The 27,530-nt window shown below is 33.7% G+C and overlaps 1 protein-coding gene across 1 annotated transcript in view; it reads right to left on the bottom strand.

The window, feature by feature from the left end:
• The window catches only part of ADGRA3 (adhesion G protein-coupled receptor A3), a 175,040-nt gene that overhangs the window by 15,861 nt on the left and 131,649 nt on the right, over positions 1–27,530 (bottom strand). Inside the window, exons 11-14 of the mRNA XM_044681394.1 lie at positions 22,514–22,675; positions 20,621–20,824; positions 10,903–11,116; positions 10,431–10,639 (exon numbers count right to left, since the gene is read on the bottom strand). Of these exons, the coding sequence (XP_044537329.1) occupies positions 10,431–10,639; positions 10,903–11,116; positions 20,621–20,824; positions 22,514–22,675 (789 nt within the window). The remainder of the gene's footprint in view (positions 1–10,430; positions 10,640–10,902; positions 11,117–20,620; positions 20,825–22,513; positions 22,676–27,530) is intronic.

Raw genomic sequence — 27,530 nt, 5'->3', positions numbered from 1 at the left:
AACATTATGATATGAAAAAATATTTGAGGATCATAAATTCTGCACTGGAGGAGACCTCAGAGGTTATCTATTTCAATCTCTTCCTTTTACAAATGTGGAAAGTATAGTTTATTTAAAAAGTGACTTGCCCAATATATTAAAGGTAATAAATGGCAAAATTGTGATCTGAACCCAGATTCTATCTTTCAAACCTAATGGTGATAAGCCTTCCCCCATACACTATTTAAGATTAACATTAATCCAAACAAATTCACTTCTCCTGTGATTAAAAAAAAAATCTTTCAAATGAACAGTGACAGTACCTAGCTATCAGAATGCAGTTCAGATAGTAAATCTGCCAGGTACTTTGAAATAGGTAAAAGAACTATGGATTTTGACTTCGACAAAGTATTAAAACAGTCTTCTTCCAAGACCTTTGTTTCAATCCAGATAGAGTACTCTGAAAAAAAAAAACTCAAAAAAGTATCATTGACTTTTATGCAACCTTCAAGAACAGCTTAAGTTTCTTTCTTTTGGTATTTTTGTTTGACACTTGATTTTATCTTTTTGGCTACTCTATATTAATGCTGATCACAAACCTTATATATTCTGTGCAATTTTTGTCCTTATCTTTGAATAAAAAGTTGGAACTTTGCCCTAGCCAACTTGGGAAAAAAATAGTTGGGAAAGGATAGCATCCACCTACCCAGCCATCACTGGTGAATAAGTGCATGATAACAAAAGGTGATATGTGAGTTTTATCAGTCAGATAGATTAAGAAACAATCCAAAATGGCAAAATAAATAAAAGGAGAGGATAATAAAATTTAAGAAAGAAAAATTGCCATATAAGACTATAAAATTGTATGATAAGGAAACAGACAATTAAAAATCATTAACTTAGGTTCTTGACTTAAAAATCAATTAAAACATTTAGTAAAAGAAATTTAGACCCTCTCTAACAAACCAACATATTATGTAAAGTAATGCTTTTTCATTTACTTAGGGTTCTATAAACTGTCTGACACAAGGGAGGAGGCAAAGAGGGGAAGAACTTAGAATATCCATTGGAGTTCCATCTCTCTATATAATAGCAATATGGATTTGGGAACAATATTGGACCTCAGTATCTTTATCTAAAAAATGAGGAGGAGGCCTTGGAGGTCAGGCATATGGTCTCCAAGGTTATTTCTAGCCTAAAGTCTATGACCCTATCACCTATGCTTACCTTTAAGCATGTATTTTTAAGTGTCCATGATTTCATTAGTATGGATGCTCCCTCAATCAATGTACATTTTATTCCTTCATGCCTTCTTATTCTGTGCAATTCTTGTCCATGGGGTCCCACAAGTCTTCTATTTAGAATGTAAGCTCCTGAGGACAGGTAATGTATAATTTTCATCTTTGTATCTCCAGACCCTAGTACAGGAACTTAATACATATTTATTATAATTGAAAATGAAATTTAAAAAATCTACCCTGTAGGCTAGAAATCTTTCTTTTGTTCTTCTCAAATATAATAACTGCCCAACTTCTTTTCTCATCACTTTCCTACCAAGGCAGCTAGACACAATAGAAAGAGAGCTAGTTATGGAGTCAGGAAACCCTGAATTCAAATTACAACTTCAGATACTTACTAGCACTGTGACCCTGAACACAGCAATTAACCTCTGTCTGCTTCAGCTTCCTCAATTGTAAAATGGGGATGAGTGGCACCTCCCTCTCAGGATTGTTGTGAGACTCGAATGTGGTAATATTTGTAAAAAGAGCTTAGCAGAGTGTCTGGGACATTTTAGGCACTAAATGCTTATTCTCTTTCTTTTCCCTTCCTCTAAACATACAATTATAATTAATGTCCTTTACAATATCACTGAAGTAGAAGTTGCCACTAATAACACACCAATGCCTACTTAAGTTTTTCATGCTTCTGCTAGCTTCTGGGTTCTCTGTAATTTTAATTCCATTAGGAGCACGGAATTCTAGGATTTATAACTATATAGCACTTCCAGTCAAACAATGGCATTTAAAAGGAAAGGCTCTGCAACATTAAAGAGGTTGAAATTCTTTAAAGTACAGTTCAATATCCCAAATAAATCAGTCTAATGTCCTTTCTCTTATTCAATTTCAGGCCTACTCTATTATTCATCTTCAGCATTTGTCCCAGGTTCTCACATCAACAGTTTAATTTGACACACTAGCTGTCCAGCTTCGTGTCAGAAGCAGGATAGGTTTCTTCTACTTCATTTTTCCAGTGTGGATAGTTAGGCAGATCTCTTTCACATTCCTGTGGTTTTTATTAAACCTGGCATTCTTCTTGCATTCAATGTTATTGGTATGGTTATTGCCTATGAACAGGCACATTAGAGAACCTCATCATTAACCTTTGATTTAGATGTTAAAAAAGACTTTTTATAAAACAATAACTGGTAAAGAGCACTGGGAAACATGTACCTTCTTGTAATATACTAATTGATGTAATACTTATGGAATTGTTTTAAAATTTTCCCTCTATTCTATCTGCTATGGAATCTCATATAATTTTCTTATACTCATTTTGAAATATACTTTGCCTAAAAAGAGGTACTTTAGGACTGTATCTTGTTCTCAAATATTATCTTGTAATAAACAAACACTAAACAGAGGGAGTTAGGATGTTCTTAATAAGTTATATGACATTAAGATGAGGTGTGTTATAGAAAACAGTCTGCCTCTAAGAGGCTCCTACTAGATTTACATTAAAAAGAATTTGCTCAATATGCATATATACCATTCTAGTGAAAATCTAATAGTCATGAAAAACTACAATCCGGATCAGTTGCCAATGTCTTCTTGGTTAACCTCTGCCCCTTTTTTCAACAAAACATTGCAATCGCCCCACCCCTTATTTTAGAATGTGTTTTTAAAACCATTATTTCTGGCAAAGATTTCATTATGTTAGTTGCTTCTTTCATTTCTTGTCCAGCAGTTCTTCATGCTATGTGGTGTTAGGTGTAAAAGTGACCGTTGGCAAATGAGACTAAATTTCAAAAATAAGAGCAGATCTGTTCTATTTCAAATCTGTTTGTTGTTCTCCTTCCAGACACACACATCTGTAGGATAATGTAAACTAGTCAGATCTCATGCCCAGCTCGCTAAAGGTCCATTTTCTCTTAAATTGGTTTCTATGGTTTGTTGTCATTCTTTGTCACTTTTGTCACTTGCCCTGCAGTGATCTGCAAATAATCTTGTACTTTAAGCAGTGCAACTGGCTGCTATGTCTCTCTGCTATGTTAAGGAGACTGATTATTTGCTGGCTAGAATGGTTTTGGGGATGTTTTAGATTCCTCATTTTAGTAAACATTTTAACAAGGTGGTGTTTTGACTTATTTATTTCCCTTTTTTTTTTCAGTCTAACACTTATTTAAACAGCCTAGCATAGTTGAAGCTCCTGCAGTTGTTAGCCAATGTCTTTTTTTCCCTTCATTATTCTCATTCAGTGTTTGCCCTACCTTTTTCTAAACATTTTATGATGTAACTATGGACAGTTTCTGCTAAATTCCTAAGCTATTCTTATATCTTCAAAAACAATTTCAATTTTGAAGGTAAAGTTCTACCATGCAAAATTTCAAAGGAATTGTATTTTCAGAATACTTAATCAAGCAGTGATTCTTCACTCTTCTATATAAGAGAATGAATAACTTAAAACAAGGGATAAAAAACTTAACTATAGTTTGGAAATTAGAAAATGGGATCCTTTCTTGTGACAACTGACTTAATTATTATGGACTGATAAAATGTGGGCAGACGTTAATAATAACAAAGTAAAAGAAGTAAATAAACATTGCCTACTATATCAATTTATAAATATCATCTCTTTTCATCCTCAAAAACCTTATGAGATAGGGGATAGCTTGTTTGTTTGTTTGTTTTTAGACCCTCGCCTTCTGTCTTTGAATCAATATTGTACATTAGTTGCAAGTCAGAAGAGTAGTAAGGGTGAGGCACTGGAGATTAAGTGACTTGTCCAGCATCACAGAACTAGTAACTGAGGATTTGAACTCAGGTCTTCCTACCTTCAAGTCCAGCATTTTATCCACTGGGTCACCTAGCTGACTCAGAAAGATACTTAATAAATCTTATTTATTAATAATATCTCTTAAAAATAGAAGAACCCATAGTCTTTGTGGTTCTATTTCTTAAAAAACGAAACAGACTACAAAATCCATAAGATGTGATTAACTCTAATGATTAATGGATTATAATCAGTCTCATTCCATTTAAATCAATACCACATTTGTAATAAAGTTCATTCTCAAAATCCATGGGTAATGATTGAAAAAACAAAGGTAAAAACATCTTATGTACTATTTTCCTCACCAAAATAGAAAGCTGAACAACAAACAGAAAAAGAATCCTAAAGGCACAAACATAGAAGAAAATAAACACTGACTTGTTTTAAGGTTTTGTTTTATTTTGCTTTTTCCTCAAAGACTCATTTTCTTTCTACATTAGGGAAATAGGAGAAGGCACCTTCTAACATTCATTTTCTCATCAGAGAACAAAGAAAGTCTAAGATCTACTTTCAAAATATAAATTTCAATAAAGAAAAGATACTGGACAGCATCTATAGATACTGGAAAGTGCTCTCTATAATTAAAGAAATTTTTTTTTCAAATACTTATATAAATTCAATAAGTACGTGCAGCAGGGCAATGAGCCATGGAAATGAAGGTGGTAGGGATATGAAGATAAAAAAAATACCAGTTCTATCTTAAAAGATACAGTTTCAATAACAATAATTAAGATACAAGGTAAATGTAGAAAGAGTAAAAGAGAGTTCTAAATAAGGGCTATGAGAAAATTTGAGGTGGGAGATGTGGGATCTTCAGGGAAGATTCATAGAGGGACTTTTTAGCACCTAAAAGGTTCTGAAGAAAAAGTATTTTAATAGTTAAAGAGATTAGGAAGAATCACACTGCAAATATTTGGGAGAGTCTGTATGAATGCAAACAGGATGGTATGAAAAACGGTATAGTTCAGGAAGCTGGCAGTTTGTTGTCCTCTATACTTGAAGAGGACCAAAATGATCTCGCATGTGGGCATATACTACATTAGGCGACACTCAATTGCAGTCACCTGCCTTGCTCTCTCTTCCAGAGCGATCCATGTCCAGTGGCAATACAAAAGTCAAGATGACTGGTGATGACCTGGGGCGCAGGGGATGACCCCAGCTTTCTGGATGCTGAAACAAGCTCTAAGCGCTCTGCAGCACCAGTTTCTACCACCGTCACAGCTCTTGGAACAAACCTGCCCATTCAGCTAGAGAAGGGTTTCATATACATGGGTGGACACTCCCATAGCTAACCAAAGGGTCTGAGGCCTGTCTGTCACCCTCAGCCTGGTTCTAAGAGCCTGCTAAAATGGCTTCCTGGGGCGTAGCCATTGAACATGCTACCTCTCTCCTGACAGAGATGATAATCTAAGGATGAAGAATGAGGAAAACATTTCTGGACATAACCAATGAAGGAATTTTTTTTTTTGCTTAATTTGTTACACATTTTTAACATGAGTTTTGTTTCTCTTTTATTATTTATGTTAGGGGAGGGAGAAGAAGAAAGAGAAAATAGGATTTTGAAAATACAAAATTTTAATTTAAAAAATGCTAAGATACTTGAGGGCAGGAACTGTTTTTGTTTTTTCTTCTCTCCCATGTTAAGCAAAGTACTTGGCCTATGAGAGTATTTCCTCCCCAAATTTGGACTCAACCTTTCTTTCTGTCAGGAGACAGTTTCATGAGTATTAGGCAACAATCTAATCTTACTCATAACAAGCCTCACCTTAATAAACCTTTCAACACTTAGTTAATACAATCTTCAGACAAAAGTTTACCCAATTCATCACTAGTTCCATCCTTGAAATCTTTCTGGCTTTACAGAATCAACTGGGGAAAGGATGAGAGAGGGAAAGGGGTGCTTCAGTGGAGATCTTAGGCTGAACTTGAAAGGGATCAATACAAAGTCTATACAAACCATGACATTTAAAATTTTCTTAATTGCCAATTCAGGAGGCTAAAGAAGGCATGGTGACTACACTAACTACTATTATGGATTTAATAATTTTAATTCTTTAATAAGTAAACTGATTTGCTCTCTTACAAAATGGACATTCGCACCATGGATATAGATTGTAAATTATATATGCCTCTTTATCTTGTACAATTGTGCTTACACATACATTCCTAAATCCTCCATTAAGTCATGAGGAATTACTTGAGGGCAGGGATTATTTTTCCCTTTCTTTGTATTCCAACACTAAGCACAAAGCCTGGCATTGGCAAGTGTCCAATAAGTGATTGATAGTTTGATTTGATAAAGGCTATATTCAATACTTTGGAAGTCTAATTAAATGTTCTAATGTCTCTAGACAAAATTCTACTTTTTATCAATACCAGCAGTAGACTCTGTTAATTAACAGTTTTTCTACCTTTCTCCTGCATCCAATACCCTCAAAACCTCAGTCCCTATGATATTTTCTGATCATACCTGTCTAAATTTTCTGCAGTCATAATTCCTGTATCTCATTCATGCTCTAGCTCCAATAGTCAACTAAATAAAAAACAAATGAAACCAAAACATTTTTATTAAAGAGACTGATTCCTTTGTGGATAAGAGTGAAGGAACTTAAGGGGCAGCTGGGTAGCTCAGTGGATTCAGAGCCAGGCCTAGAGACGGGAGGTCCTAGGTTCAAATCCGGCCTCAAACACTTCTCAGCTGTGTGACCCTGGGCAAGTTACTTGACCCCCATTGCCCACTCTTACCACTCTTCCACCTAGGAGCCAATATACAGAAGTTAAGGGTTTAAAAAAAAACAACCCCCCAAAAAAGAGTGAATGAACTTATTTTAATGAATTTTCCATTCAAAAAAATTCATCATAAAAGTATTTTTCCTATATTATCTTTAAAAATATGTTCAATAAAACTATATATTCAAATAATACTCATGAAAAGTAATGTTTTACTTCTGCAAAAATATTTAAAATAAGAAAAAAATTAAGGAATTAAAATATCAAAGTTATGAACACATGGGCTGATGGGGATATTGTTGGGGATGTAGACACTAAACAATAACTCTAGTCCAACTATCAATAATATGGAATTAGGTCTTGATCAATGATACATGTAAAACCCAGTGGAATTGTGCGTCAGCTAAGGGAGGTTTGGGGGAGAGAGAAAGAACATGAAATATGTAATTATGGAAAAATATTCAAAATTTAAATTAAAAAAAAAAAGAAAAAATCTCCAAGTTTAAATTCCTTTGTAATAGTTCAACTTTATATAAAAACTTTCATTCTCCTAGTTTCCTAACATTCATACTAATTATTTTGGGAAATATCAACTTAAAATTTGTTTTTCATATCCTTGACCAAATTATAAATGAAAGATTATATTATTTTCTGAATACTCTTGATGTATATCACTTTGTTACCTCTGGGTGGCACAGTTATATTTAAGAAAAATTAATGGAAAACCTTCCTTAAATATAAGTAACACTCGCTAATGTATTTTAGCTTTGAAGAATAGTGCATTAGATATTTTTAAAAAGATGAAATGTGAATACACAGGATCAAAGAATGGTCTAGTCCTTACAGAAAAGGATTAAATTAATTAAAGGATTTTAAAACAATAGCTCAGAAGTTCAAAAATAGAAACATTAAATTGATGATAGATTGAATGAGGAAAAACTCAAGCTATACTGTATTCAAGCCAATCTTGCTAAAGTTTGAAAAATCTTTTTTGTAATCTGTATTTCATTCTTTTTATTTATTTTTTCTACTTAATTCCGGTTCAAGTATGAAACAATTTTTACACTAATATTTCTTTCATTATTTTTGCTTTGTTAAGGTATAAGCATATCATACTTAAATCATATACTTCCTCAGAGATTCTAACCTTGAAAATGGAAATGCTTCTCATGACAATTTATATATTGTGATTATAAAGCAATAAGATTGCTTTCTAAATTGGTCTTTCTGAAATGTCTCATTACTTTATGGCTATGTCATGTAAAACATTAAATATCAGGTCTGGTTACACAACAACATCACGAAGATGGCTGAGAAGACAATGTGTGCCTTTAGTTCCTACCTCCTTATTTTATATATTATTTTCTAAGGTTGTACGAGCTAGCTTAGACCAAAAAGGGAGCAAATTTTAAAGCAAACAGGGTCAAGAAAGCTAGGGAAAAGTTGGCACCATTCTAATTTTCAGATTGTTTGGCTGTATTGAGTAAATGTGTATGTGTGTCTTAAATGGAAAAAAACAGAATTTAAGGAGAAAAGAATCTTTCAAATATCTTTGTATAAAAATTCCTTTTAAGAGAGAATACTAAATTTAATAATGAAAATCACAAATTTTGATTCTCCCACTAGTTTCAAACCATTTATATATTTAAGAAAACCGTTTCTTGTTAAACAACCACTTCCCCACTCCCAAATCACTCCCACATATATACTTGTTTACAAAAGCCTAGCTAACAATTATGACAAAAAATGCCAACTTTTAGTCGTAAGATAATTTCCATTTATTTTAGCACTATTTACCTACATAACATGAACTATCTTTTCTAATTCTTCAGCATAAAAATGCATTCATGCAGATCAATAAATAGCTTAACCAAAAATACTAATTAAAAAGCTCCAGGCACCCATGAATAACCAACAAAAAGTTTAGATCAATAGACCATAACATAAGGCAGGCTTAACTGTCATCGAAAACTCACTGAGTGTTACATTCCTGCAACCTGCAGAAATAATCACTATTAGTCTAAATTGAAAAGAAACTTAACAATTATGTGGTAAAATAGAAAAAAATAACTGGCTGGGGAAAGACTTTTTAAGACCCAGAATATACCCTTGGTTCTGCCACAAATTACCTGTATAATTTCTAGAAAAGTTTAACATTCTGAGTCTTGGTTCTTTCACATTTAAACTGATAGTACAAAAACACTGCTATATGGGATATAGATAGCTGAACTTGAAGTCTGTGACTCAAATCTAAATGTATATTTTATAGTCCACATTTTTAATATTTCCAGTCCAGTCCCCAGAGCTATCATCTGGGGAGATGGTTTCTATGAGGGAGCCAGCAATCCCCGCCAACAACAAACCAGCTGCCACTCTAGCCTAGAAGGACTCTCTGAGAGAGACATCAGAAGCAGGAACTGCCAGACAAAAACCACCACCAACCCTGACCATCCTCTTTATTCAGTTCCTAACAAGGAAAGCCTAAGACACTGAGACCAAGAACTTTAAGAGTATCAGTGATCTAAAAACCAACAGAATTGTTTCTTGCCCAGCGACTGTAGTCACCACTGATGGGAGAAACCACTGTGGAGAAGGGGCCCCCACCTATCACCACCACCAACTGCTAACAATCTGCTGCTAAAAGGCAAATAAGCCCTAGGGGGGTAGGAGCATCTGCCAGACTACTGGTCCTGATTCCAGCCCAGCCCTCACAGTCATCGCCCAGGAAAGGGAATGTTCTACAGAGAAAGGGAACAGGAAAGTCTCCTGAGGAGAAGACAGGAGAAGGGATGTAACATGCAAGCCAAACCTCTACCACTTAACCTCCCACCCTCCTAGAGCCAGCCCAAGGCTCTGAACCCAAGAGCCTTGGGAATGGCAATGCTTCCACAGCTATCATCCTCAAGCAGCTCCTGAGGAGATGCAGCTTGGCAGTGATTCAGAGGGTGCTAAAGCCATAGGTAATAAACACTCAGAAAATTAAGTTCTTGCCACCAAAGTCCTTAGCACCATTATATAGTTTAACATCAGAAACTGATACAATTTTATCAGTGGATATGACATTAAAGAAGAAGCAAAGACATCTGCCTTGCTATTGCACTCTAAAAGACTATCAGATCATTCCCTCTGACTTACAACTGAATCCTTCCTTGCACATGAGTTCCTTGAAAGGAGAGAATGTGTCAGCTTCTCTATTTGTATCCTCAGTGCTTGACACAGTGTTTTACAAATACTAAGCATTTAACAAAAGCTTTATACTTTCATTCATTCTAAACCTTTAAGTTATAAATGAATAGTGAGCTAAATCATTTTTGGGAGTTCACATAGTTAACAAATCAGAAGTACTTATTGGTAGCAGGGGGTATTAAAACTAGATCTTCCAGGTCTATAAAACTGTAATCATACTTAATATACTGATTCACTTATTATAGATCACTAATGCAATTTATATTTTTTACTTAATCAAGTTTTCTATCTTTACATGAATTACAGTGTATTTCTCAAGCACACTTGGAAATAACTCAATTTCCCTTTCAACTACGAACAAGTACTCTTAAATAATCAAATAGGTCATTTTAGAATTTTTAAAAAGCATCTTTTGAAGAATGAGGCAAAATAAAACTCAAGTGTTCAATGTTAGTTTTCACATGCAAAATGTAAAAAGATCATACCATTAGTACTGCATAACTAGTGAGAGAATAGCACTGTACTGTTGTAACATTTTCATCTGCAAAGAGGATGTGGCAGTCATCTGACTTCCAGCCTCCTTGTCCATTCAGCAAATCAAAATCCCACTGGGCTGCAACAGCATCTGCTCCATGTGCAATTCGACGTAATGTAACATTAATAGGAATGTGGTGAGTATCTATATTTATTCCATCTGTCAAAAGAGAAATACAATAGTTTAAAAAAAAACAACTTCTGTGCTAAAACTGTATAAAGTCTGGAATTTGGGGGGGGGGGGGAGTCACTAAAATGCTCAGAACATACTTATTCTAAAGCCTAAGTTAAAAAGTCACATTGTTGCTTTTAGTGAATTGCTTTTTTGGGAGGGTCAGCTGGGTTTATGTTCAGAATTTATGGTAAAATATCTAAAAACTATAACAGAGAAGAATTACACAGAAATAGTTGTCAGAAACGAACCCATTTTGGTGAGAATCACAGGGGTGACTACTGTCCGCCGCTTTCCATCATCAGCCAAATTTGTTGAATTTCCTGTTGCTGGAAAAAGCTTTCCATTGCGGAATGCAATAAGTTGAAGTTTGTAAATAGACTCATCAGCTAGTCTGGTTTCTCTTTTATGTTTTGGTGAGAAAAGGGAAGGAGGAAGCTGAATAGATGCTTCTACAATAGTATTCTAAAAAACATAATATTTTAAAGGTCATTATTAGTCTCTCAGTAAGAAATTTTTCTTTCAATGCCACATTTTAAGTTTTCTAACTTTTTCAAGCAAAAACTATTTTAAAATGGGCTATTTGTAAAAAAAATATTGAATTTGATAACCAGTATATCTAGGAGTAAATATTACTTTACTTGCTAAAAATTTCAGCAGGAACATGGAATGATAATAAATCAAAAGACTCTACTCTGTACAACTATACTAGAATGAGAAGTACAACCTCTCCTTCCAAGAATTAAGATACATACCAAATGAATTTTCTCACATTCTTAGTTTGATTTTTCCTATTAAAATATGGATTTCTTCCTGGCAGAGAGCACAGTAACAACTCAATGAACCCTATCACCTACAGAACTAAATTAATCAGGAAATTCAGTGACAATGGTAGTAAAATTTTACATGGGCAGAGGGGAAAAATGAATGAGAGACAGAGAGAGGAGACACAGAGAGAGGCAGAGAGAGAGGACTTCTTTACTATATGTTACCAATATGAAGTAAGACATAAAACAGTGACATACGCTCAACCAAAGTTGTTTGCCAAAGTTATGAAGGGTGGTCAATGAAATTTTAAAAAATTAATAAAAGAATTCTACATATCAATGATGAGAACCTTTCACTTGTAGATAACACCATGCTAATTATATCAAGTATCAGAACATTAAAGAATTACTACTATTTAAAAAGGATCAGCCTAATGATCCAGACAGGAAAACCAAAGATAAAGAATACCAGCCTATGACATGCAATTGAGAGCGCTGAATTAAGTATCATAGTACCTAAGTCCTAGAGAAAGGATGCAAAAATGACAAAGCAAAAAACTAAACAGAAAGGAAAGATTAGGCTGAATTAGATCTGGGAAATTGTATATCACTGTAATCAATCCTAAACTTCTTATAACAAAACCATTCTCCTGGTGATGCTATATGATTTAAGATCATAAAACACTGCAATCTCAGAAGAAACAAAATTGTGAACGATTCAATGAATAATGAAAGAGTGTGTGTGAGGGGAGGTAAAAGTATATTATAGAATAGTACCAACTACAACTTGTATTCAAGATGTAGAATAAAATATATCACTCAGCAAATGAAGAGAGAAAAAGAAGGTGAGTTATGCAGTGGGAGTCAGGGATAACAAATGGAGAGCCAAAGTACTACAATGGCACACATGCAATGTTAAAACATCTAAAGAAACACCAGTATGCTTTAGGGAAATTGTTTAGGGAAGACTTTCCAGCTAGAATAATGGAAAGTTGGCAGGGGTAGCAGAAGCTGCCATCATTGCTTCCTGAAAATGATTTTGCAGAATTAAAGGCCAAATGCCCTTAGAAGAAGACAGTTATTTAAATTTTAAAAAAAGTTTGGTTAAGTCACAGAACTAAAATCTACGATAAGGAATACAGACAGATGAACAGAAGCAAAATTCAACTGATCAGAAATGCCACATGAATTTAGCAATTACCATGTACTGGTGGAACCCAAATTAGCTTTTGTTAGAATTAGAAGTTTCAATGGTATTAGCTCAATGTCCAAAAATACTGCAGTTTTTGTCTTTGTCAAATCTTCAATGGCACTTTTGTTAAGCTCAGCAGGGAGTATGGAACTATCCACTGTATGAGGTTACTCAAACCTTAAGTCTGTGGAGAATATGATTTACAAATGTGCTTATGGAAAGATGAAGAAATGGAGAATTGACCTGACTATAAATGTCCTTTTATAAATTTACCTCTTGGTAAATATGGAATTATCTGCATGGAAATATTGAACCATGAGATCTATGCTGTTGGTAAGCACTTCCAAATTGCCAACAACTTTCCTGTGTGCCTTCAAATTATTTTCATCACAGGTGAAATGAAAAAAATTTAGATTCCATATTTTGTGGAAGGTGGAGATGCTGGTAATAGAGAAAATGGAATCAACAATCTTATTATAGAAGAATGAACTAAAGGCTTCTATCATCATCATCTTTTTAATAGTCTGTTAATAAAGATGCCTGTGATTTTTAATAAATCAAAAACTTTATGAAAGATTTATAAGAAGACATGAGGATGAAATAATAGAAAGAGAAGGAACAAACTAATCTATAATATACCTGTAATATAGTTAAGTAACATCATTAAGGAAATCATAGAACCACTGATGTACTAAAGAAGAAATATTATAAATTTATGTAATTTCTCTTACATAAAACTTCTGAATCTTAAAAAAAAAGTGATAAACATTGTTGAATGAGTTCAAAGACCCAATTCTAGATGAAGAAGAAATCCATTTTTCAACCACATAATCAATTTTACCAGTCTTCAATGTCCTTTGCATTGGATGCAAGCATATATTATGTGTGACTGACATGATTGGCAAAGCAGACAGATTTGTTCCATGTTCCTATTGTCTATCTTTGAATTATATTTTGGCTGAACTGCAATGTTCTGTGAATTGTTTGAGAAATGCTAATTCAAACTTCCAAAAAAACCTTTTCACAAAAATTTATAACCAAACAGTTTTAAATCTGTAGTTCATGTGGAATTTGGATGGATTTTTAAAAATCATATTAGAAAAAAAATTTAACAGGATAAATGGATATCTCTTTGCTTGGACAAATAGTAACATCAAGTATTAATCTAGAGCAGTGGTTCCCAAACTTTTTTGGCCTACCGCCCCCTTTCCAAAAAAAATATTACTTAGAGCCCCTGAAAATTAATTTTTTAAATTTTAATAGCAATTAATAGGAAAGATAAATGCACCTGTGGCCATCACCACTCTCCTGGATCACTGCAGCACCCACCAGAGGGCAGTAGCACCCACTTTGGGAATCACTGATCTAGGGGATCAGTGCTAAGAATGAATATTAATTGTTCTAAGTGAACTAGAAGTCATGAAATTATATCTCTAAACAGCATCAAGCTCTTAAAGCTTATGTATTAAAAATGACTTAAACCATTAGAAGATCTCAAAAGCTTCAAAAAAAAAACAGTATACAATAGTGATTTTCCTATGAAAACAAAATGAAAAGATTAAATATGCTTTGAGCTTCGCGTTTCATAGTGTACAATCATGAAACGCAGAAGAAGGTATGAGTAAGGTAAAGAAAGAAAAGTCACCATATCCTAGAATTTAGTTAAGGTTCAAGTATATCACTTGAAGCTCTAAAGAAGTAAATTTAGTTAGTTTCTTTAAAAAAAAAATGCCCCTGCATTCAAGGCACAGTGATAGCGGAGTTGATCAGAAAAGTTATTAAAGAACTCAGTGCCACAGACTTTCAAAGAAAATGAAGCACAGTATGTTTTGATATGCATTCAGACTCCATTAGTTCTTTTTCTGGAGGAGGATGGCATTTTTTTCATCATGAGTTTCTGGAACTGTCTTGGATCACTGTATTGCTGAGAATAGCTAGGTTATTTACACTTGTTCATCAAATAATATTATGTACAATATTCTTCTGGGTTCTGCCACTTCACTTTGCATCAATTCTTGAAAGTCTTTACATCTTGCTCATCATTTCTTATAGCACAATAGTAATCCATTACAATCATACTACTGTAAAGACTCTAAAAAGTTATCATGTACATCTGTTAGCCATGTCCATCTGACATCTGAGAATCAGGCTAAGGTGAGATGGGCTTGTCACCAGAAGGCTGGATGATAAGTGATCAATTTTAGAAAACTACAGAAACTTATAATAATTGTCTACTAAAATACTGTGATGGTATCTACACTGATATAAGTAGTTATAGCAATGAAATAAAAAAGTATTTTATTCCTAATATTTAAGTTTACTTTGTATGGCTTGCTTTAGTCAACAAATTTAAGTGAATACTGTAATTATATCTCCTAAGATCCTGTATTTTCAACAAATATTAATAAAACACATCATTAAGACTTTGAGGTTACAAAAGCAATAAGATGGCAGATGAGATACTTCTCCTGATCCCCATGACCTCTCAAAAATAGAAACACTAAAGATAAAGTCACTCCATAGTCTATAGACCAAATGACCAAACTACAACCTTCACACAGCATGTAAGTCCCTTGCTTTATCCTGGGACAGGGGAGGGAGGAAGTGATCTCTTTTGGCTGCTGGGCAGAGGGGCAAGCAATGGAAGAAATGCCCTCAGGTGAGGTGGAGAGAGGGAGGGGAGCATCCCCCTCCAGCATACCTGCCACAGATTCACCAACACAGGTCAAGGACAACTAGAATCCAAAAGGTGGTTAAAAAACAACAAGAAAAATCTATTCATTGCCCCCAGGCTTATTCAGCATCTTTCATTTCCCTTGTGGTTAGCAACAAGGTTATATTTGGAGACCCAAGGACCTAACACCTCCACATACTAGTACCCACCACTTTTCTAGTGCCAGTGGGAATTTATCCAGGCAGTGCTAGAGGAGTTATTTGTTATGTGAGATAAGTGTGGTAGGGATAAGAGGAAGTATACTTAAGATAACTATGATGATGTAAGAAATATCTAAAGCTTACTTTTAAAAATTTAATTATTAAATAGCTAGAGTAGACTACAATTACAAATTTATCTATTATAATTTAACATGCCTCCTTATAAATATAATGCTTAATCAGTTTCATAACCCCTATATAAATACCTGACAGCTAAAGTAGAAATAATAAATATCTTGTATACATTTATAAAAGGCTTTTTAGAGTAATAGACTGGTAGTCAGGAGAGCTGGGTTTTAATCTTGGCTCTGTAACTATTTACATGATCTAAGGCAATCTCCACTATAGAATCCCCCTATCCTTGTAGTTCCTCATCTATAAAATCTTCAAGGTCTGGTTCAATTTTGAAATTACTATAAAACTAGGATGATTATTTTAAAAGGAAGAAAATAGGCCTGCTTTGTTTAGAATAACTTTTATAACATGTTGATTCATCAACAGATTTCCTCTAATACATTTAGATTAAATTAAAAGACAACATACGATTGTCATAGATATTTATAATTGATAAATAAAGCTTTTACTGTGAAGATGATTCTTATTTTTATTAATAAGAGGGAAAATAGCATGTATAATACTCAAACATTTCAGTATATCTTTGCAATTATCTTTCCCCCTCTAATAAGCCTTGATTTCCTATTTATATCTCCTTCAAGGCACAATTCAATGGTTATCTGTCCCATAAAAATTTTCCTTACGACCCCAAGGAAAGTATTTCTTATTTCTCAAGTCTCTCTGCTGCACTTTGCCTAGATGGACTTCTTTGCTCTTAAAGGTTTTTTGTTATTACAGTTATCTGTGTAAATAATATTTTCTCTATTATATTGTGAGATAATCATAGCTGTAATTGTAACATCATAATTAAATTGAGAATATTCTTTGCACATAGCAAAGGAACTTGATGAAAACACAAAGAAACAAACAGGGTTCAGTAAATAATTCTTTACTGCAGAGCACAATTTTGCAGCCATACAATTGATGACTGCAAAGCATAAAGAAAAATAATCCTGATGTTTATTGATTACAAAAAAAAAAGAAAAAGAAAAAGCGTCTGACTTGGTAGAGGAAGATCTATTTATAAAGGCTCTCCTGTAGCAAGGTTTCCCATACAAAACTATCAATATTTTGCAATACAGAAACACAGAGAAAACTTTCTTCAGTAATTCTTTGACCACCAACAAGGTATGCTATACAGAAACAAATGATAAGCAAGTGTCTTTCAGTGTCATGGAAGTTGTCCTACCCAGAACCTGAGTAAAATGATTCTCCATCCAAGTTGAAATCCTTCCAATATCCTTGAGTTTGAATAACACTGTATTCATTGTATTAAATCTCTAAATAGCGGAGGTCATCTTTAATAAGATCCACAATTCTCATAAAGAGATCAACTCAACAATTCATATAGAGGGAAAAAACAGGTGAGTTGATCTCTTTATGAGAATTGGGTCCATAACCAACAAGGAGGAAGAGAAAATTCTGCATTTTCAATAGAATCTAAGCTCCATGAGGAGAGGAATTTTCTGATTTTAGTTTTTGTAGTCATAGTGCTTTGCACATAAAAGGGACTTAGTATATATTTGTTGAATTGATTTAAGGGAAAATTCTTTGGGCTTAAGGTCTAAAACATCTCTCTCTTTAAAGGGCAATAATATAGCATTTTATGCTTACAAAGCACTTAATATGTACTTAAATGAAAACAAAATTAAATGAAATGCAAAGTGATGACTTCCAAATCTGCTTTCCAGACAAACTTTCATATGCAGTCTCCCAATTGGAGGAAATTGTACCTCTTCCAATTTTCTTATTATTATCAAGAGCATCAGCTATTTGCTCTCCCTTGAGACAAATCTCTCCCCATTCTAGGCCATCCTCAACTCAACTGTCAGATTGATCTTCCTAAAGGGCAGGTCAGATCATGTTCCGCATATTCAATAAATTCTAATGGCTCCCTATTCACCTCCATGATCAATTATGAATTTTTTGGGTTCGTTTTTCAATGTCCTTCCTAATCTATCTTCCTCTTCCCTCCCAGTCTTCCTATACTCTATTCATCCCCAACCAGTCACCATATTTGCTTATTCTGTAAACAAGTGATACTGATCGATGCTGCTCCTCACACAAGACAGTCAATCTCCTCATTCCGTTTATTTTCACTGCTTATTTCACTATGCCAGAAATTATTTCCTTCCTCATCTCCATGTCTGGTATTCCCTGGCTTCCTCTGAGTTGTAAGTTAGCTCTTAACTGCTTCAGAAAGTCTTTTCAGAGCCAGCTTAATATAAATGCCTTCCTTCTGCTGGCTGAAAATCATCATGTAAACAAACTATCTGTACATTGCCATCAGCACACTGTCTTCCCCATTAGACTGTGGGCACCTTGGGAGCAGGGACTAATTTTTTTTTTGCTTTTATTTGTATCTCTGGCACTCAGCATTGTACTTGACACAAAGTAAGTATTTAATGAATGCTTGGTGACTAAGGAAAAACCCAGACATGAAGTTAAAATTTATTATAGAGAAGCAAAACGAAGACCTATCAAGAAAAGAAAATCATCTTCAAAGTATAAAATACAAGCTTATCAAAAGATAAGTGTTAACATTTTTGTCTGTTTTTATTCATGCCCAGAATAATTTCTATATATTTGCATTTTTATTTTAAAAGCAAATATTATCCAATTCACATAATTCTAAACTTAAAAATTTTTAAATTCAATGGTAAATTTGCTCTAAAAATATGCTAAAACCTTAGCAAGCTTAAACCATCCTACTACTTTGATTTTTCTTAAAATTCTAATCCTATTGTATGACAACTTCCTGATCATCACAGCTATGCTCTAAAACTCAAAAAATAAATGACAACTATCAGTGCCTTGCTAAAAAAAGGTAGGAAGAAAGGAAAAAGCATTCACATATGCTAACCAAACCCAAGGATACCCTTTGTCAATTAAAATAATTATTAGACTGCAAAAAGAACAGAACAAAAATTATCAAATATAACCTGCTTCATATTGTTAACATTAGTTAAGTTCCTACATTTACCTATCCCCAAAAAAAGTTGGATAAGTCTCCAATATCTATCTGCTCATAGACTTTAGGTGCTACTATAAGTTTTACCCTGCTCTATAGCATGGTATATAACAAGTAAAACAGAAATAGACCTGGAAATGGAATCAGAAGATAAGAGCGTATGTTTCAGCTCTACAGCTAACTGAAAATTCATGTGACATGGAACAGTTCATAAAGTCTCTGAGATTTCAGCTTTCTCCTTTGTAAAACAGGATAATAATTATACTAAATATCTCATAGGATTCTTATGAAGATAAAATTATACACACACAACATTTTGTAACTTTAGAGCACTATAGATATATCTAAAATATGTACCATTGGTAACAGAATAGTTCTTTCTAAAGTCTGGCTTGACATTAATAAATCTATGCCAGAGGATTTAATGTTTCTCTTCTGTGCAAGTAGAAATCCTACTTTATACTATGTTTAAAATAGATAAATATGGTCATAATTTTAATCTGTAACTTCTAATTCTGATTACACTAAGATAGAAATTCAATTTTAAATCCACCTGCATGATTCCTTAACATAGTCTTCCTTTACTTCTGATTTCAATGGTTATTTGTGTGGCAGTCCTGCGTATTGTGTGTTATTTGTGTAGCAGTCAATACTGTGTATTGACTCCAAGGCAGAAGAGTGGTAAGGGTAGGCAATGGGGGTCAAGTGACTTGCCCAGGGTCACACAGCTGGGAAGTGTCTGAGGTCAGATTTGTACCCAGGACCTCCCATCTCTAGGCCTGGCTCTCACTCCACTGAGCTACCCAGCTACCCCCAGCAACTCTCAGTGTTAAACAGATTGAAGTTAGATATAATATGAACTTAACTGTAATATAAAATTTAAGTATTATAAAGACATAGCCTAATAACCATAAGATATTTTCCACAAATGCTTCTTCATTCTTGATGGAAAAAGGGAGGTGAAATGATAATTTATTTGTTTGTAAATTTATTTGTTATTTGTAAAGGTTTACAAATCTGCTTTGTTTTTACTAGGTCTATGTTTGCTTTTACTAGGTTTATATCCCAAAGGGATCAAAGAAAGGGAAGAGTAGTATATGTACAAAAATTTTTTATAGTGGCTCTTTTTGTGGTGGCAAAGATTTGGAAATTGAGAAGCAACCCATCAATTGGGGAATGACTGAAGAAACTGTAGTATTTGATTGTGATAGAATAGCATTGTGCTATAAGAAATAACATGCTTTTCAGAAAAACCAGGGAAGATTTACATGAAATGACACAAAGTGAAGTGAGCAAAACCAGATACAATGAAAAATCATGAGAGCCTTAGTTACTCTACTGATTCAAGATAATTTCAAAGGACCTATGATGAAAAATGCTATCCACATCCAGAGAATTAACAAACTGAGTGCAGAGTGGAGCATATTTTTTTCATTTACTTTGATATACTGCATGCCTTTGCAATGGGTGAGGTAGAAGCAGCAAGGAGAGAAAGAATTTGGAACTCTTTTTTAAAAAAAATTAATGATAAAAATGAATGATTAAAAAAAAATTGGTGGCCACCATGCCCATAAGGAAGTTACCTAGATTAGGCTAAATAATATTTTCAGTTTCTATTTTTGCTTGCCACTATAAGACATGATTTCTTTTTTGAAATTTGTCCTATATAAGTAATTGTGACTGGCTCTATGATTTGCAGTGGTATACATTGCTGAGAGGAGACCCTTTTTGCCAGTTGTTGTAGGACAGCATATTCTTGTCCACATAAAATCACACAAGAATGCCTATAGCATTGCGAAGTGAAGAAACTTGGCCAGGATCATACATTGCCCACTCATGCCAAAAAAAACCTTTCCTAAACTCAATGATCTGCATCACTTTTACTTCCACTGCATTTTAATTTGGGCCTTTATTTTATTCCTACCTTATTGCTGAAATGATAAAAGCTGTAAAGAAAAGTATATACTTCTGTAAAATATCATGCATCTTACCTTTAGCGCCAGACTTGAAAATGTATTTGAAACATTGCACTTAAAACTCAGCTGCTTATCTAGATTTCCATCTGGATCTCTTCTTCCATAATCAGTAAGTCCTGTCCGATCAGATGTTGCCACTTTCTGGAATACGGTGCATGTCATTCCAGTGAAACTGGAAGCCTTAATGACATATGCTTCCAGAGCAATATTTGGTGAATACTTTAAAATTCAATCAAATATTAGTTACATAAGGTTAATGTCATGGGAAAAATACTATAAAATAATCTGAGATATAAAACACATTAAATTGTACTACCTTTTAATAAAACATACTAGGTTTTTGGAAAGAAAAAAACTACTAGTTAAACATTCCAATTAAATATATTTCAATAATGTATTGAATACAGCTTAATAATCAGATTGTAAGAGATACATTCAAGAAAATGAAGATGAATCCCTCCCTTATTCCTCAATCAAAAATTATTTTGCATGCATTTATCATGATCTATGATGTCCAGCCCCATGTAAGTTCCTTGACAGCAAAGACTTTTTCATATCTTCTTTCTATCCACAGTATTTAGCATAGTGCTTTGCATCTTCTGGGGGCTTAATAATTATTTGCTGAACCACAGGATAAGATAGTTACTGCTATATCTCTGAAGTTGCTTCCAGTGACAGAACCTATGACTTGGTCTCAGAAATCATTTAATCTAATCTGCCACCCTCACTGAAGAATCTCCCCCAGAGAGAAAGGAAGTTAGTTGTTTTTGTCTCACTCAGTATTTTAAAGAATAATAATCCCACTCCAAAACTATCTCTATGCTATCTGGTAGGGAGATCCTGGACCACGCAGTAGTAGTACATGAGCAAAACAGATACAGAAAAATAAACAAGATGGGAGTTACCAAACTTTTGAGATGGCTCAGTGGTGAAACTGCAAACAGAGTGGCAAAATTTACAGTCACCAATACAATGGCTATCATGACGTCTCTTCATAAGACATCCTAAGAAGGCTAAAGAAATGATAGCCTAATAGATCCTTCATTTTGGCAAAAAGGCAAAATCTGTTTCTTTGATTTCATTGACATAAGGGACTCCCTCTATCAATGCAAACCAGCAACTGTTCTATATCTCTCAATTGCATGGGACATTGAGAAAATAGATGAGTTGTGACTAGGTTTACGAAGCCAGTACTTGTCAGAGGTCATAATGCAAATCAGGTCTGACTCTGAAACCTGCTCTTTGGCTACCACATCATGTGGCCTCCCTAACAAAGAAGCAATTATTGAACACTAATTTTTTTATTCCAGGACATCAAGGAAGTGATTTGAGAAAAGGCATAAAAGCCTAGAAAGCACAATCAAGGAATAGGGAATAGCAGGTAATTCTAATCAGTTGACTTCAAGAAATCTGCAATTTCAATGGAGCTCTATAAAAGGACAGTTTAAAATAACAAGATTCCCATATGGTCTAAAAGTGCTACATAAGACCACACTAAAAAAAATGCTTTGATCTGAATGGGATCAAGAGATATTAATGAAGTTCAGATATATATATATATATATATATATTAACCAAATCCAAGAATATTAGGAAATAGAAGGCAAACAATGAAATCTGAAAAAAAGTAAACAAAAGACAAAGGAAAAGCTAATGCTAATGTTTTTAATTGTTTAATAAAAACACTTGAAATAGATAAGGTACAGAGTCACACAAATCAGAGATTAACAGATGCTTTTGTAGTACTGTTAATCATATGATTCCAATGCAAAACAGACTATTAAAAATGCTATTGAAAAAGTCAATTCAAAATTGGAAAAATAAATGCAGTCTATTTCCAAAAGAGTGACAACTGAGGGGTTTGGCTTACAATTTAAAATAAAATGTTGGTATAGCATATGAACTTACAGTTGAATATACATGGGCTCCGTTTGCCAATCTGTATGCAGCAATTCGCTGTAAACACTGAACGATCCTACTGCAAGCTTTCTTTTCTCTCTGTGCAAGCCACAAAACACGTTCATCAGCCAACATGATATTGCTTGCAATATCTACCATCACATCACCAAGCTAAGAAAGAATAAGAAAAAATATCACTAAAACTAATGTAAAATATATTACTGGATTCATTCAGAAGAACTGAACTTAAAAATGTTACATTCTAAAAGCTGGCTACAAAAATCCAAAGCATTTTTATTCTAAGCATTAGAATTGTATCAAAACATTCATACAAAGGAAGAATACTTAAGTTTAAAAAATACAAACTGTTACCATTAATTTTATGCCATTGGAAAATAGGGTTTCTTCTTCAGTCAGTGTCATCATGTTACAGAAAAGGGTAGATGGAAGAAAAGTATATATTTTTTGGCTGTCTATAAATTTGAATTACTAGTACTGTATATTATAAAACGTGAGATGTACCTATGAGTACAACTGAATTCTCAACCATATAAAAACTGATATTCTCACTAAAAACAAAGTCAGAAGACAAAAGGAAGTTGACATTAAAATAAAGACAGTTCAAAAGACTTGTGAGAGTCAAAAAAACAGTAGTATTGGTATTAATATATTTCCAAAGGCAACATGGAATGCTATTTTATGGGACACTGGCCTCATAATGAAGTGCTCAGGAAGAACATTTCTTTTTGTTTTCGTTTTAAAAGACCATCATAATGATGGAGTTTATGTGCCAACATCTAAGGCAGATAAATTAAGTGAAGAACTTGATATAGCTCAGAAAATAAAGGTAATATACAATTTAACACTCAATAACCTCAGTGAATATCTCAAGCTTCAAAGAGGTAAGTGAAAATAAGTTAGAAAATGTGACCCAAAATTTAAAAAAAGAGTTCAGACTTGAGAGGTCTCATTTCCTTTAAAAAAAAAAAAAAAGGTTGAGGACCACTGGATATGGAGAACACAAAATATCTACATACACACAAACAGATTGATCAATTTTAAACACCATATACTTAAATAAAAATGCAAAATCAATTCTAAATTAGAAGAATGGAAAAAAGAGAAGAAATATGTAATGCAAGGTGGCTAACAGAAACTTTTTGCTTCTGTAATTTCTAACAGTAACAAAAAGTCAGTTAAACATCTTAGAATGTTCAGAAAGTCAGTTAGAACTTAAAGCTATAAATAGAGGTGAAGTTCCAACTGAAGGGGCTTTTGCCTTCTGGCTTTCGCTGTGGCTGGAGGCTTTTGCTTTGGCCTTTCGGCTTTGGCCTAATCGTTTCGGCTTTGGCCTGTGCTTATTTTGTTTTGGGGAAATTTGGACCTGTCTCATTTCTCTGGACCTCTCCCTGATCTCCCATCTCCATCCCTCCCCTTCCCTGATTTTCCTTTGGTTTCTGGTTGGAAGGGAGGGCTTGGTGATTAAACATTGGGGTTTTAGTTTCTTTAGATAATTGGAGTATCCTTAAATAAGTTACCCCTAGGTTTGATAAAGACTTTACTTAAAAGGCAGTCAAATCTTCCTGACTGGGAAAGCCGGGTTCTCTCTGTCTAACCTCTCCGAGACCCATCCCCCACCCTCATCCCTCTCCCTAGCAGCAGTTAGAAAACCCTGAACCTCCCTCCCCTTCTGACTGACCCTGCTATTAATAAAGCCCCTTGTTACCTACTCAAACCCTCTGGTAAATCATTGTGTTGAAAATTAAGACAAGGGTTCAAGAGGAAGGAATCATTTTTCTTTTATTTCTTGAGAGAACTGGGGTATCCATTTTGACAGGAAGTACCTACCTCAAGACTTCCTCCAGCCATCAGTTGGACTGGCAGGGAGGAGCCCTCTCGACCCCTCCCTCAAGAGACTGGAGAAACTAACAAGAGAAACCCTCCAGTCAAACCTAAACATTTCTTACTGGCCCTAGTTTCCTCCCTGTTTCCTCTGTCTCAAGCCTCTGGGAATAAACCTGTTTGAGCTGCCCTCTCCTATATACCCCATTTCCTTTACCTCCTCTATACCTTCCCTTACCTTCATTCCTCCTCCAATCACCTTATAATCACCCCAATATCCCTTTTATCCTTTCCTCATACCCAAACTGTATTTCATTTGACCATATTCAGGTTATTTACTTTTTATTTCTTGATAACAAATGTAATTTGATCAACTCTACCCTGGCCTATTTAAGTAATCACTCATGATGGGGGGGAAAATGGTGAATGAAGATGGAAGCAGATGAGATGAATTATTACCATTTCCTAACAAATTTGAATCAATGCAGATCAATCATTACAAGAACAAAAAAATTCTAGAAATTACATTATTATTAAGAAAAACTTTATCTCCTTATAAAGGATATTTTCCACTAGTTGTCAATCTCTTGGATTTCCTGATCAACAGAAACTCATCATTTTACAAGAGACAACTCTGAAATTTGCACTTTCTGAGATCATTTCCTATCCCAGCTGTATATGATAAGAGGGATCCAGAATATACTTGGAGATTTTGTTTAAAAGGGACAAAGTTGATTTTACTGTTTAAAAGAAACAACAAGAAAATTCATTTCCTAAGATATTTTGGTCATCTCAAAATGGAGTGTTCATGATAAAGATTTGCAAAATATGACAAATAATTGCAGCTTATACAATATCTGTTTTCATAGGATGGAGATTTAAAGAAATCCTACAGAAGACTTAACAAGTCCCTTCTGAATTAAATCAACATATTGTGCATGGTCCTATGAGTTCAATGGAAAGGTAACTTAAAATCCAGGTTATGTTTTTGTTAAATAGACAACCAGCAGAACTCTTCAAACACTACCTTGAACAAATACAGTAAGTAATAACTTTCATTTAGTACTTTTAAGTTCTGCAAAACATTTCTCTATGTTATCTCATTAGATCCTCCATCATTTAAGTGAGAAAGGTGCAAGAAACAAACTCAGAGAAGGTAAGTGAAAAGACAAGGGTCACACAAGATCACTCATGAATTTGTGAAAGGGCACAGATAATAATCAGATATAGGATAGGCAAGCTGTGATCTACATACATAACCAAGATCAAAGCTCCATTAAAGAACTAGGTTTATTCTATAAAATTGAATTTTCCAATCCCATCAGACTAGAAATATAATAGTTCTAAATCCTTCAGATTAGCAAAAAGAACAAAAATCTGATCATGAGATGTTGAAAATTGTTTTTGAGTAAAACATTTCTGAATATGACAATAATTTTTTTAATATGGATGAGCATTAGAAATAACAATATATGTTCTTCCCCTTGACCTCATTCCCTAAAGATCATTTTGGCCCAAGAAGAACACAAAGAATCATACAACCTGCTTCTCCATCTGTCACTCTAATATTGTGAATATCAATGAAATTGTGTATGGCTAAGCATTTAAAAGCACAAAATAAATACATTGTTCTTATCTCAATAATCATAATATGGTTGAATCAAAGCAATACATGATATTGTTAGCTCCAATTTTTTAAGAAGTAGTTAAAACCAAAAGAAACTTTATAAATAACAGCTCTTTGTCCTACTTTATATAATAATTTTCTGTTGTGTTTTTTTTTTTGGTAGACACACAATTTCACTGGTATAGGAGACACCCCCATAAGAAAACTCCCTTTTCTAATGCAAATCAGAACCTGTTCTGAAATGTATATTGCATATTAAGTTATGGGAAGCAATGAGATTGACTTTAAGAGGTGAGACTCAAATCCTGATCCTAAAGCCAGCTCTCTATACACTAAACTGCCTTTCACTTAGAAATAATCAGAGATAAGTTATAATTGTTAAATATATTAACATCTAACTCAAGCCAAAAATGCAGGTATAATTTCTAAAAGTATATAACCTTTAAAACTAGTTTATCTAAATATTTATCTATAGGTAAATGCTTCATTTCAATGACTCTGTTTTCCAACTCGTAAATTAATTATAATATCTGGTTTAACCTCACCTATTCTGAAAACAATTATTAGAAGTAAGTAGTAGCAACTGGATACACACTAATTTGTCACTAATATATTTCACACAAGATATTCTACTTTAGCTCTAAAACTGAGTTCTGCAGTACTATAGTAATCTTGTGTTCTTGTATATCAATTTATTCATTATATAACTTTAAAATTTATTTAAACTTGACCAAGATTGAAATCCTTCTTTATGTTTCCAGGGATTCAGTAAATGTTTACTGACTGGTAGAAAAGTTTCATAGATTTGTCCCCCACCTCCAAATTAATTGGATGAAAAAGTTTTCTGTGTTTTATTGATAAAAAGTCATGTGATCCTAAAATGAAATATTCCAAGAATAAGCTGGGCAAAGTAACGAAAGGGATGTAAATTGAAATTTTTCTGAAAATTGCAAATTCACTATGTGCTTTTTATAATAAAAGAATGAAGTAACTAATCAGCTAGACATTTTATTAGCTCTTAGACAGATGAGATTCGAGTACAGGTGTGTTTTTTTAATTTTCTTTTTTAAATCATTTCTGAAATGTGCAACATATTTTAAAACAAAACCAAAAAAGGTTATTACATTATTTAGAGAGTTTTCATTTTCATGCTTAAAGTATAATCTTATCTTTTGCAGGGTCTTCTACACCTCCAATTCTTTCTAAGAGTTGCTTTATAATAATAATTTCCCATGTTTCTTATAATTATATTGTAGATTGCTCTATATTAAAGGTTGTTTTTTTTTTACTTCTCCCCATAATTACAGAAACCTTATGTAAATTTCTAATTTATGTTAAATAAGGAAATGACCTGGGAAACCAAATATATATATATATTTCTTGTGGGGAGTTTTAAATCCAAGACTGATAGGTTCCCTATAAACCAGCATTCTAGTTGAATTGAAATACATAGCAATTTATTTTAAAATTCACCAAAGAGCTGAATAAATAGAATTATCCTAGTATAAAAAGGATGAATGTGGGTATAATAGGCGGCTCAGTAAGTCTTTTTTTTTT

This window comes from Gracilinanus agilis, chromosome 6, assembly GCF_016433145.1.
Source record: "Gracilinanus agilis isolate LMUSP501 chromosome 6, AgileGrace, whole genome shotgun sequence".
Taxonomy (NCBI): domain Eukaryota; kingdom Metazoa; phylum Chordata; class Mammalia; order Didelphimorphia; family Didelphidae; genus Gracilinanus; species Gracilinanus agilis.
The sequence above is the reverse complement of the archived record's forward strand: the minus strand, read 5'-3'. Positions and strand labels throughout refer to the sequence as shown.